At 41.4% G+C, this 19,213-nt stretch overlaps 1 protein-coding gene across 18 annotated transcripts in view; it reads right to left on the bottom strand.

Moving 5' to 3' along the window:
• The window catches only part of NCOR1 (nuclear receptor corepressor 1), a 119,116-nt gene that overhangs the window by 28,502 nt on the left and 71,401 nt on the right, over nucleotides 1-19,213 (bottom strand). For 9 of the 18 annotated variants that reach the window (XM_055407360.2, XM_055407359.2, XM_055407366.2 and 6 more), the window contains 8 exons: nucleotides 13,729-14,281; nucleotides 11,071-11,200; nucleotides 8,592-8,787; nucleotides 3,537-3,686; nucleotides 2,629-2,789; nucleotides 804-924; nucleotides 609-710; nucleotides 162-262 (listed from right to left, as the gene is read on the bottom strand). In XM_055407360.2, coding sequence (XP_055263335.1) covers nucleotides 162-262; nucleotides 609-710; nucleotides 804-924; nucleotides 2,629-2,789; nucleotides 3,537-3,686; nucleotides 8,592-8,787; nucleotides 11,071-11,200; nucleotides 13,729-14,281 — 1,514 coding nt within the window. The remainder of the gene's footprint in view (nucleotides 1-161; nucleotides 263-608; nucleotides 711-803; nucleotides 925-2,628; nucleotides 2,790-3,536; nucleotides 3,687-8,591; nucleotides 8,788-11,070; nucleotides 11,201-13,728; nucleotides 14,282-19,213) is intronic. The other 9 variants (XM_055407369.2, XM_088828927.1, XM_088828929.1 and 6 more) reach the window with 4 other exon arrangements.

Here is a 19,213-nt window from a genome sequence, read left to right as displayed (position 1 = left end):
TGGTTTAACACCTGAGGTTTATCACGGAGTCCTGCCCCAAATCCCCGAACAATGAACAACTTTGTCACAAAACTTGTGCTAGAATAGCCGACCCACTCGAGACTTCACTTCTGGTTTTCTCACCAGGTGTGGTTTGGGTCTTGGGAAGAAGAACAACTGACCTGGGTGATGGAACCTCGGAGGGACGGGATGCTCTCAACAGAGAGTTTGCTAGAGGGCGTTCCCCGAGTTATGCTTCCTTCTTGAATGGCTCCTGAGGTACCTGGATAACAACAGAATCATCAGCCAATCACACCCCCACACCTACAAGAAAAACAGGCCAACAAAACCAGCCCCTGCTTGGGAGAGAAGAGAAAAAGAGGGGAACCGCAGCACAAAAGGAACAGTGTTTTATTGAAACGTACTTTAAAAATAATTTCACAAATTTTTAAAAAGCACTACAGAAACACAAAATTTCAAAGTTTTAAAATGATTTTTATATGGAAAGAAAACTTAAACTTAGAATTTAAGGCTCTAATTTAAAAGCCCATCTTGAGAACATACTACTGACTTCCCTTAATTCATTTACTGGGGACCAGAGTATATTTCTGTCATACAGTGTGTCTTACCTCTGACCACCCCTTCGTGCTGGGCTCTAACCAGTAAACCCTCAGGCTGTGAGTTCTGGCTTCGAGGAGAGAACTCCTCCTGCTTGATGTAGGGCACGGTGGCTGTGGGTCAGAGCAAGATAGAGTGAGCTCAAGTGCCAAGTCCCCGACTGGTGTGCCACAAAAGCGGCTATGGTCCGCCCCCTCCTCACTGACCTGGCTTGGCGGCCTCCTGCTGCCGCGGCAGTCCCAGAGAAATGGAGCCTGCCGAGGGCTTCGCTGCCTCAGGGGCGTAGGAGGCCTGATTAGGAGAAGGCAAGTAAGTGCCGGGTGTTCCCTAAAAATAATGTTAAAGGACTAGAATAACACTGTCTCTTCACAAGGTCAACTCGAGAGTTAAGGTACACGTTTCTGTTTAGAAAACTTACCACCCACCCACTCCCTACCAAAACTAAGAATAGGTATACATAAAGCAAGAAAATCCTCGTCGCAGATTGGTTAAATTTTAAAAGCTTTTAAAAGGAGCAAGACATCTTCCAAAATCACCCTAAATTTTAGGTGGATTGATGTGTATTATTAACAAATTACATAACTGAAAACACTTAACCATACTCTCAGATGTAGCTACTATTATTAACTGCATTTATCCCTCAAAAAAATGGTGGAGGAAGAACTTCCAAAGACCCTTCTCCAAAAAGGCAACCAGAAAACTAGCAGGAAGGTTAAGAATCAGCCCTTTAAGAACTCTTTTCCAACTCTGTAATCAAAGGCCTATAGAAATCTGCTGCTGCTGCTGCTGCTGCTGCTGCTGCTAAGTCACTTCAGTCGTGTCCGACTCTGTGTGACCCCATAGATGGAAGCCTACCAGGCTCCCCCGTCCCTGGGATTCTCCAGGCAAGAACACTGGAGTGGGTTGCCATTTCCTTCTCCAATGTGTGAAAGTGAAAAGTGAAAGTGAAGTCGCTCAGTCGTGTCCGACCCCTAGCGACCCCATGGACTGCAGCCCACCAGGCTCCTCCATCCATGGGATTTTCCAGGCAAGAGTACTGGAGTGGCTTGCCATTGCCTTCTCCGAGCAATTTATTCAGGAAAACGGCAAACTTTGGTGAGAACTGTGAGCTCTGTGACCCGTGAACTTGCTCTGCTGACCCTCATTGCTGGTCTGCTTCAGCCCTTAGAACCCACAGCTCTGGTCACATGAAAGTACGGGGCGTCAGTCTCAGGTGACTGTCATTATCAGACTGGCTGGCTGAGTGGATCTCAGAGAGACCCCACTTGCAAAGCTGTCTTGATCTGGCCCGACCGGGTGGGGAAGCAGGTGTAGGCTTGTCAGAAACAATTAGAGTCAATGGATTAATTTCTCCCCTGGCCGAGGCAGTCACAGCAAACAATCAGGCTAACCATAAATTGTAAGAGGGATGTCCCTAGTGGTCCATGTTTCCACGGCAAAGGGTGAGGGTTCCATCCCTGGTCAGGGAACTAAGATCCTGCATCCTTTGAGGTATGCCCCACCCCTCCCCACAAAAAGGAAAAGCTAAAGAACAAGATGATCACAGGGGTCTGCAGAGGTCCAACATCTCCCTGGGGACCTAGGAGGCCAAACACATGTGCAGGCTGCACACGGGCCAGGGGAGACTCCAGAAGGCCGTGCGACCTCACCATGTATGGACCCACCTCAAGGCTCTGTAATAGCAGGAATTGAGGAAGGCAGTGTTGTCAGCTGTCTGGTTGATGAGCCCCTTGGTAAAGACTGGGAAATTTAAGTCCTTCCAGGCATAGAGCTCCCTGATCATTACCTGACCACTGATTAAGCAGACAGAGATCTGAGTGGCCACACATGACACTGTCACTCAATCTGGGGACCTAACTTGAACAAACCTGCATGCGCCGTGGAAGACAAAGCGACTGCTGCATTTTTAAGTCAATGTCTCGTCATAAATAGATTTTCATTTAGACTCTGACAAATTAACATGGGAGGGAGGGAAAATCTTTACAAAGCAGTAACCAACAGAGAATCTCCTGGGAAGAGAAGCCCTCTTACCTGTGAGATGGAGCCTCCCAGTAAAAAGGATGGCTTCTCGGAAGCCACTGTGGTTTTGGATGATGGGATGAGAGGCGGCGGCGGCCGAGTGGGCCGAGTTGTTGGAAGCCGAACCCCTTCAGGGAGGTTAGTTATCACCTGATGTGGAGCAGGCTGGAGGACTTTTAAAAGGAAGAAAAAAAATTATTCAAAATAGTCAATTTCCTAGTTTGTGATATTCCACCTATCTTAATTATTTCTTCAATCACAATTCAATTTTAAGTGCAAGATGAATTCGAGGATGAACATTTCTATTTTAAATTTCTTTCACTTAAGATTAAATCTGCATCCATACTCAGGTCAAAAATGGTATCTGTGACATTGAAATACTCAACTCCCTGTCAAACCAGAGCTTTCAGGCTGATGTACACTTAAGACTATTTCTGTTCAGCTTATGCAAATGTCAATTTTTAGTGATTTTTTTCTCTCTCTGCACCACTCCTTGGACCTCACACAGGAGGTGAAAAGAAGGGTGTTTCTTAGGGACAGCTGATATTACAACTCTAGAAAATATACAGATATGACTGACAGCCAGTTATATGTCCTCTTTGCATCTTGCATAATTTGAGAAACACTTACTGATTCTGACTCTCACAGACACTTGAATATTTTTTAGCAGGGGGTGGATCTCAAGATTTTCACAAAGTACATGTACTCGTAGGAGAACAGGCAGTCAACGTCACGGTATACAGGTATGAACACAAACCTCCCAGTGGCCCAGTGAATCTCAACTGAATACAACTGAAGATGGGATGCACAGAAACGAGAAAGGAATTCTGAAATAGCAGGGATGCGTCCTGGGAGCAAACCACCCCTGCCAGCAGTGTAGGTGGATGGCCAGCAGCCACGGCAGGAGGATCGGTATTTACCTGGCGGGCCACTAGAGCGGGCTGCACTCACACCGGGCTGCGGAGAGAGCCTACACGGTGACGCTGACCTGGCCGCGGTACTGTGCATCTGTGCCTCCTGCTCTAGAGCACGTGTGGCCTCAGCATAGGGCATATAGGCGACTGATTTTCCTATGGAAGTTAAAGTTACCAACATAAGGGAAGAACCCCAGATTGAAATAGCAAGAGTGACAGGACCAGCCCACACTGTCCGGAGGCAGATCCAACTCTATACTACTATACAGGTCTAGGTTACAAAACCCTACACATCCAAATTGTCTGTGTACCCTGACCTAATGAAATCCACAAAAATCCAATGACAATTTCTTCTTTCAAAGCACAAATAACTCTTCTGTCCTCTCATTAGGAGAATCAAGTCTTTTCACATGCAGTAAAGATCACAACAGGCAAAAAATGGATTATCCAGCCATTCTATGAATTCAAGTATACCCTGAATTAGAGGCCAGAATGCTGAGGATTTTGACTTTTATAATTAGCCTGTTGAAACCCACTGCTTAGTATTAGAGAAATAAATGCAATCAAGAAACAGAAGAAGGATTTTAAAAGATGCAGATCAAATAATTTTTAATGGCTATGCAAGCTTATGAATTTTACTATAATAATGCTAATGGAAATTATTCTAATTTACCTCCACATGAAGTATAAAAATAAACTTTAAGCATTTCAAGGGCATATCAGATATGCAGAATCATATTAAGAATTAAAAAACACAAATATATATAATTACATAATTTTCTATATTATATATATATATCTTTTCTTTTTTTAAAGAAAGTAAAATTGACATACTATAATTTTAGAAAAGAAAGTAAAAATCATCTGTAACCTAAACCACTTTAAACTGTGGCATTTTAATGTTTGCCCAGAACAAATTCCCATTCATCTTTTATTATTTTGCTTACCTAGTTTTATCCACATGTTCTTTCAGATAAATATAAATTTAAATCATTTTGAGTACTTCCTCCCCAATGTATCACTGGAATTTTCACTGGATGTGTATTTACAGGAGATTTGACATTTTATAATGAGTTTCCAATTGAGGAACCTTGATTTTTTCAAATAGGTCATTTTTCATAATTTCATAAAATTATTAATAGATTTTTTTTATTTGTGAGGAAAACCATCTGTTCAGTATACACGGGAAAATATATATATTTATTTTACACACTGATTTCTGCAGCTATAAGAAAGATAGATACAAATCTCTGTATATCAATTTTTTCTGAGAAACTTAATGAACTTTCCTCTTAGCTCTAATAACTTCTCAGTTAATTCTTTAGGCTTCCTAGATGGATAATCTTCCCCTGTGAAAAATAACTTGCCTTCTCCCTTCAACAGTAGCCCTCTTGCTTGATTCCTTTCTCCTTAACTGCACTGACATGGCATCCTCACAGGTCCTTTCTAAAGAGAAAGTCTCCAGCCTCTCACTGTGAAGTGGAAGGTTTGTGGCTGGTTTCAAGTAGAGAATTGACTAGCACAATTAAAATGTTCTTTAGCTTATTAAGGTATTTTTTAAAACCAGAAACAGTGAAAGTAACATCAGCTAATAGGAGTCTGTACTATGGGCAGAGCACTAAGACTACAGGAAGTATCTTGTTACGCTCTCCGGACTAATGAGATCATTAACACCATTTGACAGAGGAGGCAATTGAGGCTCAAAAGAATCACACCCTAACTGCCCAAGGATGGAGACTTTCCTACAGCAGTGCAGTTCCTGGCCTGAGCTCTGAGTCGCAGTTCAGTGATGGCTTCCTGAGCACTGAGTGCAGAAATTTCAGATGCCTCTGGGGACACCATCAGGATGATGCTACCCATTCCTTCTCTGACTGATTAATAAGTGTCCTAATACTGTGCAGATTTACAAAATAAACCAACTACAAAAGAAAATCATGTCTCCCTTTCTAGACAACTTAACACGAGAGCACATTATATACATATATTCAGTGAAGGATGGCTTTATAAGTTTATAAACATGCAGAAAAATAAATACACTTGTCATAATAGTGCTAAATAAAAAGATGAAATTTTAGATGGTTCTAAATACAACCATTTAAGTCATCACATACTCAGTTGAAAAAATAAAAAATAAAGATAAACTAGATTCAGTTGCACAGAAGCATTAACTCTCATTCTGATTGGATTTTGTTAAAACCTGCATTAGAACTTCACTTCTAACTACCTTTATATGTGTCAAGTCTGAGTTCTTTCACTGCAAAGAAAAAGGTTTCTAACTAAAGCAGGAGCCAACTTGTGTAAATGTTACTGGAAAATGAAACAATTTTTCTCTGATGCTTTTTCAAGCTTTTCTACAAATGGAAAGGCTTAAACCTCCTGTCTCATAAAGAGAAGGTGAACACAATCCAACAGGTGGACAACAGGTGCTGCCTGTTACCTTCTAAAAGAGCCTGAGAAGGGAAAAGTCAGAACTGTGTTCCTACCTCACATGGACAACACCAGTTGGTAATGGTTTATACGTTAGAACTCATTCTCACTGTATTTACCATTCTATAAACTATTCTATGATGCTGCACTAAAAATATTCCTATCAAACACTCTACATACAAACGAGTTAACTGCAAACATATAAATGTTACTTGGGAGATTATCCTTTAAGCAAACTACAAAATAGTATAAATGCAGGAGAGCCTTCAGCACTTGTTAAACGAATTACTGGATGAACATACTAGCTAGATTAGCTAAAACAAAATTTAACCTTGGAATAAAATGTAATCAACACGCCAGTTTGTAGAGAGTCACCTTGAACCAAAGTGATGTCATATTAACAAACACTTTGGTGTCATACTGATCACATAAATAATGACAGTTTGGGTTTAACACCACTGCATCACTATTTAAAAAAGGATACCATTCAGATCTAAACCACATGGATTAATGTGACTGATCATGGAGAAATGCAATTCACAGCCTGAAGTCTCAGAACTTGGGGCTGCAATACAACCCACTTTTAACAGAGATCAAGAAAAGAGCCTCAGTTCTTAAAACAATCATGCAACGAGTTGACTCACTGGAAAAGACTCTGATGCTGGGAGGGATTGGTGGCGGGAGGAGAAGGGGATGACAGAGAATGAGATGGCTGGATGGCATCACTGACTCGATGGACATGAGTCTGAGTGAACTCTGGGAGTTGGTGATGGACAGGGAGGTCTGGTGAGGTGTGATTCATGGGGTCGCAAAGAGTTGGACACGACTGAGCAACTGAACTGAACAGACATATTAGAATGATTCAGGTACTATCAGCTGAATAATGCTAAACTTTAGCATAAGTTCAGAAAACACTATTTGAATGTTATTTTTTCCACATTTTAATTCTGTTTCAAAAAATTTATTCTAAATCATTTATGTAAGGAATAGATCAAAAGACTTAAATTATTCTATAATTTATCATTTTCATACTGATAGATTTTTCTCATCATTGGAATGTTCAAAAGATAAGTACTTCTGCTAAATCCATTTTTATCCTACTCCATTTAAACCATTCCTTTAACATGTAATTGCTGAGTACACATTATGTCAATTACCAAGTTAGGGATTAAGGATTCTCTAGAGGCAATATACCAAAAGCTCACAAATTAATAATATTTTTTTCTACCTTCATTTAAGAAATACTCATTTAGCAACTATTATACATACATCCGTGGTGGGTATTAATCTGCTTCACATTTTTAATAGCCTAAGATTTATATTTAAAACACTAGCAATCTTATATGTAAAACTCTGACAGAGGAGGTTCAGTAACTAACCATTTACTCCTAGTGGGACGGGAACAAGGAGTCAGCAGGGTCAGTTAAGCACCACAGTTCCACTTTTACATTAAATAGTCCTTGAAATACATGGTGTTCTATAGCTAACAGCCCTTATCTAAGGTACTACCAACAGTCTACTGCATCATTATAAAAAATGAAACCATAGTCAAAGAATACTTTAATGGTCTCATATTCTAAGTGTGTCGTACTAGGCAGTCCATCAGTTACTATCAACCAGACTACTACTACAGACTACTGACTACTAGGTGCCATTTTCTAACCATAACAGAAGAATTTACTAAAATTTAGTAATGGCTCCCTTACTTCTTGTTTTAAAAGAAACTAAGTATATCATATGGGCTTCCCTGGTGGCTCAGAGGTTAACGCATCTGCCTCCAATGTGGGAGACCCAGGTTCGATCCTTGGGTTGGGAAGATCCCCTGGAGAAGGAAACGGTAACCCACTCCAGTATTCTTGCCTGGAGAATCCCATGGACGGAGAAGCCTGGTAGGCTACAGTCCACGGGGTCGCAAAGAGTCGGACACGACGGAGTGACAGAACGGAAAGGAAGTATATCATATACCAACTAAAAAGAACATGCACAACTCAAATCTGTCACTTGAAGTAACAACAGTGACACACAGAATAACAGCACTTTTCAAGGTGTCTATTACACTATGTATATGCTAATAAACTACTGCTGTAAATTATTATACTGTACGTAAAATAGTGCTGAACTACGTGTTATAAAACAATACTGAATCTGCATTCTCTCTCAGAAAGGCAGAGATATAGCTAGATTAGACAGACAGATGTATTATTTGCACTTTACTAAAGCTGAGAAGGTCAAGTGGCTTGCCCACGGCCATAGTGAGGGGTAAGTCAAGGTGTGATCGACTGTGCTACACAAAGTTGATCTCATATCAGAGATTTAGAATATTTCCCTGACTTGCTAGGAAGACAGGTAATTCTCACTGACTCTGAAAACTCAGATGAACGCAGCAGAAAGAAAGGCCATCACACAATCATCAGCAGTAAGGTGAACATCACAAAATTCACATTAACAAGAAGTCTACTGAAAACATCACTGCCATCCTTCAGTGATCAAAAACATTGACGCCCCTTGACAGTCTAACCGAAGTTAAGGTAAGGAATTATACCTGTTCGGGACAGCACCATGAGCCAGGTTTCAAATGCAGCTCTGTTTCCCCCCACCTGCACCTGTGTCCTGGGCAGTGCGCGCGCTACCCACCTTCCCAGTCTCTTCCAGGGCTCCGGGCGGTGCCGCACGGGCTGGTGGAGCTCCGACACTCTAGGTCCAGCTGCTCCTGCCGTTGCCGCTGCTCCTCCAGGAGCGCCGACTCGTGCATGGCTTTGATGTGCCGCTGGTAGAGGGCATAGCCGCTCACAGGGGTCCCAATCGGGATGTTACACGGGGTACAGGAAACCTACAGGGAGAAAATAATCTAAATACACTAGACACCAACAAAGTAGCCATTACCATCTGTTGCAAGTAACCCTTATTTCTATATAATCTGACTGCTTGAAGTGGTTCTACCATTTTTTTAATCAAAGTAATCTTCGAGCTTTATGCTTAAAATGCTAAACAATTACTTTCAGATTTGAACACGATATAAATCCCAAAGTTGTGTTAAGAGAAATCAAAGTCAGAAATTACATTATTTCCATCCGCTTTTAACTCAAGACGTTGAGCCCCTGGAGGCTCAGGTCTGGCATATCCTCTTCCTGACCCTCATAGGTGCTCACACCCACTTCTGTGGATTTAAACGTCACCTCTATGTTAATGGCTCATAAGCAAATATTTCTGAGACATTTTTCTCCAAGTTCCACATTCACTGCCCTTAACAATTCCACTCAGATATCTCAAAGCACCTCAAAACTCACATTCAAAATGGAGCTTCTCATTTGCTACAGTACTGAACACTTCTCTGGCTTCTCGTACAAAGCAGAACCCCAGCAGCTTCAGCCAGAAGTCTGGGGGCCGCCCTGGCCTCACCCATCTCCTCCCCTCCACCACCAACTCCACAAGATGCCAACTCCACAAGTTCTCTTCAGACAGGCCAGTCCCACCATCCAACACCACACTGCCATCCCTCCTGCCTTCTTTCTTGCTGCAGCCTGCTCCTCTGTCACAGCGCACATCACTCAACACAAGGGCAACTTAGATGCTTGTTTTCTCTGTTTTCTATCTCTCCCACCTCATAAAGGAAAGAATCCAAGCTGCTCTGTCCAACACTAAACAAAAAGCCCCCAACACAGCCCCTCACTTCGTGAATATGAGCGTCCTGGGACTAGCGGAGAGCAGAATCTTTTAGAACCTGTTATCTAAAGACCCACAGTTTTTTCCACTGCTGTAGGTAAGATTTTTCACTGCACTCACAATACACACATAATTTTCTTGCCTTTGGGCTTTAGCTTATATGTAAATGTGCCTTTTCCTTCTTTTACTATAAAGCAAAATGAACTGTGTTGGTCCAATCAAAACATTATTTCCTACAGTCTTCCTTAAGTGTCTCTTTAACCAGGAAGTGCTCCTTCCTCTGAATCGCTCATAGTATATTTTTCAACCTAACAGAGTATCACAGTTTAATTCTTTTAAATTTTTATTATGCAGAGGGAACATATGTATACCTGTGGTTGATTCATGTTGATGTACGGCAGAAACCAACACAACATTGCAATTATCCTCCAATTATAATAAATGAATTTTTAAAAACTGAGGCAGAAAAAGACAGGATTTTTTTCTATGTCTTATTATCAAGACCAATCTCTAAATTTTCTGAAGTCAGAGATTATGACATTCCACAAAACATAAAAAAATGTTACCTTGAACTCGGCAGACGCTCAATTTATGTCTACTTGGGTAAATCAATGAATGAACAAATGTTTAATGATTTTTTTGGTGAGCTTATTTATCAGAGGCACACACTTAACTTTTACATATTGTCATGTGACCTAGGGAACAAATTTTTATCCTCTGAAATAAAAAGCTAGAACATAACTAAGTAAAGGATCAATACCCAAGACCAGAATTCAGGATCAAAAGGGAGTCAAATTCAGAGATTAATAAGGGAAAATGCAAATAAAACTAGGTTTGGAATTGTATACTAAAGCTAACCATAACCTTTGTAATTTATTCTAAATATTCAACATCTAGATATACTACTTATTTATATTTACTATTATCTTATAGCAAAACAAAACAAACACAAAACTTAGTAACATTTATGGCTAGAGCACTACATTTCTCTTTTTTCCTTAACTGGAAATGGATCATTTCAATCAATTCTCACATGAATTCATTTGAAAAAGCAATACATTCAACAGATGAATGGATAAGTCATATGTGGTCTTAAAATAGCAGAAGAATCGGTATGTACTACAATATGAATAATCTTCAGGACATTAGGCAAAGTGAAATAAAACAGCCACAAAAAAACACAAACACTGTATGAGTCCACTCATGTAGGTAGCCAAATTCATAAAACAAAAAGTAGAAAGGTGTAGGCTGCTGGGTGCAGGGGAGAGTGATGGTTTAATAGATATACTTAACCCTACTGAACTGCACACGTAAGAGTTAAGATGTAAATTTCATGTTATGTGATTTTTACTACAATTAAAAAAAAAAATCAAGCACTGATTAGAGAAGAAATTGTCTCCAAAGGTCTTTGTTTTCAACTCTACTTTTCTTACTCACGTTGAAAACTTACCATTGGTGGGATGACAGCAGCTCGATGCTGAAGCTGAGGCAGGTCCAGTGGGTTTGGTTTTATGGGCGATGAGACCAGTATAGACCCAGCAGGATTTAACAATGAAGGCTTCGAATCCATAGGAAACATTCTGAAAATGCAATTAAAAATAACTAATCAATATATTCTTATTCAAGACTTAAAACATATAATCACCATAATTCCTTGTAAGTTAACATGTATACACACACACATATATCACATTAATCTTACATATTTGAATACTAAGGAAAAAATCACAAGGCTAAATTTTCACGTAAAGAAACGTAATGTTAATTTATAGTTTGATATTCATCTGCATCTAACCAACAGAACAGTCTGAACAAGGGCCATTAGAGAATGTCAGGTCCTAATTTACCATTAACATAGGTTACAAACTAGTGTTTTGCTAAGATGAGAGAGTATTTTTAAAACATCTGAATAAACCACCATCGTTTTAAAATCAAGAATTTCACCCAGGGACTTCCCTGGTGGTCCAGTGGTAAAGAGTCTGCCTGTCAATGCAGGGGATATGGGTTCCATTCCTGGTCCAGGAAGACCCCACATGCCACAGGGCAACTAAGCCCACGAGCACCACAACTACCAAAGCCTGAGCCTAGAGCCCGAGCTCCACAACGAGAGAAGCCACCTCATTGAGAAGCCCACGCACTGCAACAGAGAGCAGGCCCCACTCACCACGACTAGAGAAAACAAGCCTGCGCACAGCAACAAAGACCCAGCAACGTCAAAAATAAAGAAATAAAAACAAAAAAAAAGAATTTCACCCATAATTCCAGACTCCTGGTTTCTCATGAAAACTGGGGAGAAACGGCGCCGCAGAGGCAGCACTCCCACAAGGCAACAGCAGGTTGAGCTCACATGGCTGCCCGTGCTCCCCACCCAGTCCGTGCTCCCCGTTCACCCTCTGCCATCTCACACTGCACCACTTCACTCAGTTTCAGGACCCACACTTGAGTAAAGGATGTCCAGAATAGGAACTGGAACATTACACCTTACAGGAGCCATCATATTTCTCAGTGTTGTCTGTTACTGGGGAAAGGTGAACATTTGAAAAGGTATAAATGTGTAGGAAAATGAGAATGTGTAAAAGAAAACAAATTTTTACACAAAGAATCAAGATAATATTAAAGATACAGACAACAGAAAGTGTCATTTTGCCAGCGTGGAAGCGAAGTGAACTAGAGGATCATCCAGGAAGTACCATGTGTTGATAAGGAACATCAGAATTTCACGACCACTATCACAGTTAGCCCTCAGGTGCTCTTCCCCTTTATGATTACTGCCATCCTAATTTTCTCTTCACTCATAAATTTATAAATAAGTCACTAAAATCAACAGCACAGAACACATAACTCTTATTTTAGATGACATATTTCAGTAAAGCAGCTTAAAAAGGGACCATACAGCTTGAATCCATTTATGTTTAAAGTTTGGAATAGTTAAAATCCACAGTATTGAGACATGAGAAAAAGAGTGCTAGAACCTTCAATTTTCTGAAAAACCATGGTTAAGTAGGAGCCCTATATTACTTCTATTTTTGCTGATTAAAATTCTATTATCTACCACATAAAAATCTCCTTGGAGAAATCATGACTGCTACGTTCAATATCATTCTAGTATCAAGTCCCATTCTTTAGTATATAAGATGTACAATATACTGGAAATGGACCGAAAGCACAGTGACACCAGGACACAATACAGAAGCAGAGCTCTGAGCAGAATCTGGCTGTTTCCTGAGAGCCTCTTTCTATTAAAAAGGGAGAAAATAGAAAAAAAGAGCTGACTTGGGTTTCTGGTCAAATGATATTTTAGTCTAATTCATTCTACAATTTGCACCAATCAATTCAACATGGTACAAATGATTCTAGGTACTGCGATTCTATGTGACTGCATTTCTTTCAAGGAAAAGTAAACACCCAAGAAACTGAGTATACTAAAGAAGGTAGTATCTACTCCTACAAAAATTAATTTTTTTTACAGAAATTGTTATAAAAACCATAAAGATTGTATTTCCATAATATTGACTAAAAGTACTTAAGTTAATTTGTATCATACCTGTACTTTAAATTACAAATATTAATAATCTACAGTTTTACGTGATACAAAAAGGTGACCATTACAATTACCACTAACTTGAATCAGATTTATGCTTTCTAACACACTTTTCCTCCAGTCCCCATCTTTGCCCTCAGCATCTCTCACGTCTCTCATGCAGGCACTGTGGCCTTGCTCTGAGGCCATTCCGTCCGAGGGCAGAGCTGGGGCCCCCGCCTCCCGCCTGCCCCTTCACCACCACGTCACGTGGCTAGGCCACCATAGCAGCAGGCAACTGTGGTTGTGATCACAGTTCTGGGAGCTGACCGCCCTTCTCTGCTATCATATGGAATGTACCTAACAATTGATATGGAAAGAAGTTAAAGTCTTTTTCTTTAAAAAATAACAACCACACAGTTCTTTTTGGTTAATCAGGTGACCAGCATCAGAACCCAACAGTAAAAGCAGACACTCTCTCTCACTGGCCAATATTTACACAGGAGCAACCTTGGCAGCCAGCACCACCCCAGGTTCAGTCTGCGACCAGCAGAGTAAAGACGGGGGAGGTCAAGGAGGGAGCCTCACCGCTGCCTCTCGGGCTCCCCGTCCACGTCCTCGTCCGCACTGCAAGTGGCGCTGGAATCGTGGTCGGACAGGGGCTCCGGCCTCGGGGCGCTCAGCTGCTGGGACACCCCCAGATCGTCATCTCCAGGCTCTGGCTTCTCGCTGCTCCTCTCCAGGTCTCTGTCTTTGGGGTCCCCTTCGACTCTGGATGGACTGCTTTCTGGCACCCGCATTTCAACATCCGCAGCATCGGCCTTAGCGGCCGAGGGGAGGTCAAGAGCAGAAGTGCCTTCAGCCCCGCGCTCCTCATGCTCCACCTCCATCGGCTCGGCTGTGTCCACTGTGATGCTATCATTCGCCGGGGCTTCCACACTGTCATCCTCGGCCGCTTTTGTGCTCGCAGCTGCCGGTGAGGGAGAAGGCCTGGGCACGGCGTCAGGGGTGGCCTCCAGCTCGGCCGCGGCCTCAGCAGTCCCTCGAGGAGGCGCATTTTCAGTGCTGTCTTCGCCAGGCTTGACAGCTTCAACTGGTGAAGGAGAAGGAGCACTTTCTGTATCAGAACTATTTTCAGCACCTTAAAGATAATGATACAGCATAAAAATCTGATAATGAACATGTGTCAGGCGGTGACAGAAGCCATGCTTGAAAGTACTTGTTTAGGACGGGTTATCCTCCTGTGATGACCTCCCTGAAGTACCACAGCACTGGGAAAACAAGTTTTCTAAAAAGTACAAAAGGGAAAGCTCAAATTGCCTCAGTCTTTGGAAACAGAAAGCATAAAAGCTTTTAATGTCCAAAAATAATTCATACAAAATTTGAAAAAGATAGATTAAAAAATAAAACTAAACCAAAAACATTTCCATAAAAGATGACATTCTGATTTATTTCTACCAGTCCTGTCTCTGTGCTTTTTTTTAACCCAGGAGAGCTAACATTAGAACAGCACCATCCAAAGAGGAACCTAATGCACATTTTACATCTGTAATTTTAATTTTTCTTGTGGCCACGTTAAAAAAATAAGAAGAGAGACAGGTAAAATTAACTTCAACAATAATTTTATTTAACCCAATATGTGCAAAATATTACCATTTTAAACATAACCAACATAGAAACCTAGTAACAAGGTGTTTTACCTTTTTTAGTACTAAGTCTTCAAAATTTGCTATTTCACATTTCGGCACATCTCAATTTGGTCGACAGCTGTCCCTTGGTGTCTGGAGGGGGCTGATTCCAGGAAAACCCCCACACCCTACCACAGATAACCAAAATCCACAGATGCTCAAGTCCCTTATATAAAAGGGCGTAGTGTTTGCATACAACCTATGCACATCCTCCAGTACTCCTCACATTATCTCGAGATGACTTATGACACCTAATAAAACTTCTGTCTGAAGAGCTGTACAAACAATGCAAATGTTGTGCAAATAGTTGCCATGGTGTGGAATTCTGCTTTGGGGCACCTTCTGGGCTTTTTTTTTTTAATATTTTGGACCCGCAGCTGGTTGAACCCGCACATGTGGGATCCTCAGGTGGAGGGAAGATTGCAATCAAATTTTAAGAACTCAACAAACACATGGGTATCCAGTGGCTACCTCACTGGAAAGCAAAGCTCTAGGACAACATTACATAGGTTCTGTCATTTAATTTGTTGTAACACTGGTCTTTCCCACCATTTGTTCCATCTCATACATGCACTTTTAATGCTTTTACCTAGATATCACAAAGGAATTACAAATTCTCTATGTCTTACTCTGGACTGGTATTCAACTCTCCCAAGTCTCAAATCAAGCTCTTTTTTAGAGTTTAGTATCCAACAAAGAAACTAGGAACCCAGGAGTCATCTTTCACACGCTCCCTCATTTATCTCCAGATTCTGCACCTTGATGAGTCATAGATTTCTCTCTAAAAATATCCCTCAAATCCAGCCATTTCAGTTTCACAACTGAAACTTGACTCCAGAAACAACTTCCCACCACCACCCCAGACTCCTCTCTACCACAAAGCCAGAGTGAATTTAACAGCCAAATCTTACCAAAACTCACCCCCACTCTCTCCCACTTAAAACATCTCCAGGAGCCTTGCTGCTTCCAGGATCCAGTCCCAAGCTGCTGGGTGTGGCCATGCTTGCAAGCTGCCAGCTCCCTCTCCAGCCCCGCCTTCTCTGTGGTCTTCGTTCAGTTTCTGTGAAGGTCCATGCATCCCCTACCACTGACCACACACATTCTGAATGGCTTTCATCTACTCTCCCTTTGGATATTAGATCAACTACCACATGCTTTAAAAAAGCCTTCTATCATTTCCTCAACAAAGCTGAACTTTGCTACTGATGGCTCCCACAGCACATGTACTGACTGCAGCTACAATTTTACTTTTGTTCACAATTACATGACTCCTAACTGTTGCTCCCATGAGCCTGTGGACACCATAAGGGCAAGGATTTACACATTTCGCTTTTCATTTAGTCCTAGTGACCAGCACAAGGCCAAGGTCCTGGCACAGAGCAGGCTCACATACCTGATGCGGTGTGAAATGAATGAGCGGCTGTGAACATGTCTTTAAGTTTATGTCACCTTTCCTCTATTACTGGACCCTTGGGCTACTTTCAACACAACACTGCTATGAACAGGACACAGATACTTCAACATTATGTTTTTGATTATTTTCTTAAAACAGATTACAAGACAACACAAAAATTTACATCTCCCTAAAATTAATACATATAACTCCAATGAGAATCCCAACAGTGTGTAGGATCAATTTATAATTTCTATGAAAAAAATAAGTCCCTGAGAAAATTCAAGAAAATCAGAAAATGTTATCAGCACTGAAGAGACTTACTCCTCAGACACTTAAACTCACTATGAAGCCAATGTATTACGACATGTTTGGGGCTGCCCCACAGACAGATAAGACAAACCAGTAGTACAAAGATCAGGAACAGGTCCTGATGGATGTGAGGAACTGACACATGCCAGAGCCAGTGCTTTAAATCTCTGAGGCAGGACAACAGCTAACGAGTGCGATTTCTCAGAACTGGTCCTTTGTTTGGAAGAAAAACACGAACGTTGCGTTACATAATGCAGAAAAAGAATTCTAAATGGGATAAATCCTTTTAAAACTCTTAAGAAGATAATCTAGTATGAAATACAAATAACCTCAAGACATACGAAGAAATATTTTAAGCAAAATAGGAAACTCTGATGCCACAAATGTATTGTTCTTACATAAAAAACAGTAAAAATAAAAACTTAAATGATCATATGAGAACAAATATTTTTCACACATAATATTTAATAACTCAACAAATTCATGTTTCATTCACTCAAATATGTGCCTAACACCTGCCATGTAAGAAGCTGTTTGAGATCCTGGTAACCCAGCCGTGGCAGAAGAAATCTTAGGGTCAAAACAGGCAATGAGCAATAAACACTTGACACATCAGGTAGTAATAAATGCAGTGAATATGGAACTCAACTGAGAGCCAGTTACAGAGGCATGAGAGCACTCACATGACATCACCAGAGGCCCAAAGGAAGTGGAGAAGTGCATGCCAGGAAGAGATGAGCACGCGGAAAAGCCCCTCACATGGGGTTGTCAGCTTGGGAGCAGCAATGAGGACAGTGGGCAAAACAGAAGGAGCAGTGCCTCACACCTGTCACTGTACCACCGTCAGAAAGACAAGCAGTAACAACAGTTGGGGAAGACGTGGAGAAAAGGAGGCCCTTAATGCACTGCTGGTAGGAAGGGGAGCTGGTGCAGCCACTATGTAAAAGATTATGGAGCTTCCTCAAAAAATTAAAAACAGTATGACCATATGATCCAGCAATTCTATGCCTAGGTACTATCTGAAGGGGGAAAAAAACACTAACTTGAAAAAATATATGCACCCCAACATTCACTGGAGCACTATTTACAATAACCAAGATATGGAAGCAACCTAACTGTCCACCAACGGATGAAAGGATTCAGAAAATGTGGTATGTGTATATGTGTGTGTGTATACACACACATATATGTAAACATATATAAATATATATCTTGTCATTTCTGACAACACAGATGGAACTTGAGGGCACTGTGCTAAGTGAAATAAGTCAGACAGAGAAGGACACTGGATGATCTCACTCACATATGGAATCTTTAAAAAGAAAACAGCACCAATAGAGAGAATAGAATGCTGGTTGTCAGAGGCAGGAGGTGAGGAGTAGGAAAAATGGATGAATGTGTCAAAAGACTCAAACACCTTGTTATAAAATAACTACATCCTGCAGGATGTGATGTACTGCATAATGACTACAGTTAATTACACTGTGTTGTAAATCTGAAAGTTGCCAAGAGTAGACATTAAAAATTCTCATCACAAGAAAAGTAACTATGCAATGATCAAAGTTAACCAGACTTACTAGATGATGAACTAGATTATTTCATAATGAACAAGTACTGAATGATTATGCTGTTCACCTGAAACTAGTGTAACATTATATTTCAATTTTCTCTCATTTAACCACAGTGAAAAAGAACAGAGAAGAAGGGGCCGCCAGAGGCCAGAGACGTAAGAAGGGCCAGTGCCTACAGGGAGGCTGCACGCCTCACTGCAGGCCTCCAGCTTTGATTCTGAATGAGATGGGAAAAGCATCACAGGATGTGGAGCAGAGAGACCTGACCTGATTTGTATTTTACAAGGTTCACTTGGGCTGCTCTCTGGAGGAAAAAAAATATAATGGAACAAAGAGCAGCAAGCAGACCAATCCAGAGGCCACTGCAAGGAAGGGACAGTGGCTCTAAGTGGGGTGGCAGCGATGGAGGAGGGGAAGAGATCTAAGGAGATGCACTCACACACCCAGGGGGAGACTGGAGGGAAAGGGAGGTGTGGAGGTAAGAACACAGGTCGGTTTCGGATGCTGTTAACCCTTAGGTGCCCAAATACAAAGGTTACACAGGCAGTTAAATGTGTGATCCTGGACTCAGAAAAGTGCTCAAGTCTCAACAACAAAAACAAAATCAAAAGACAAAAGCTCAGAAGAGCACCTCACGTGTTGTAAGGTCTAATGGGCAGCAGCAATTATGGTTGGTGAAAGACGCTACCAGAGTTGAAAGGCAGACAAAAAGCCAGACTTCATTCTCATTTCCAGAGAAGGCAATGGCACCCCACTCCAGTACTCTTGCCTGGAGAATCCCATGGATGAAGGAGCCTGGTGGGCTGCAGTCTATGGGATCGCAAAGAGTCAGAAACGACTGAGCAACTTCACTTTCATGCATTGGAGAGGGAAATGGCAACCCACTCCGGTATTCTTGCTTGGAGAATCCCAGGGACGGCGGAGCCTGGTGGGCTGCCATCTCTGGGGCTGCACAGAGTCGGACACGACTGAAGTGATTTAGCAGCAGCAGCATCCTAATTTCTATTCATACAGTGATGGAAGCCAAGTTTGAGGACAAACAAACAAGTCATTTCTCCTCCAAAGCCTGGAGGACATGTCAGTGATTATGCAGATGACATCATCTGACA

This window comes from Moschus berezovskii, chromosome 20, assembly GCF_049115385.1.
Source record: "Moschus berezovskii isolate FMDL1 chromosome 20, NW_MosBer_1.0, whole genome shotgun sequence".
In the NCBI taxonomy this organism is placed as follows: Eukaryota; Metazoa; Chordata; class Mammalia; order Artiodactyla; family Moschidae; genus Moschus; species Moschus berezovskii.
The sequence above is the reverse complement of the archived record's forward strand: the minus strand, read 5'-3'. Positions and strand labels throughout refer to the sequence as shown.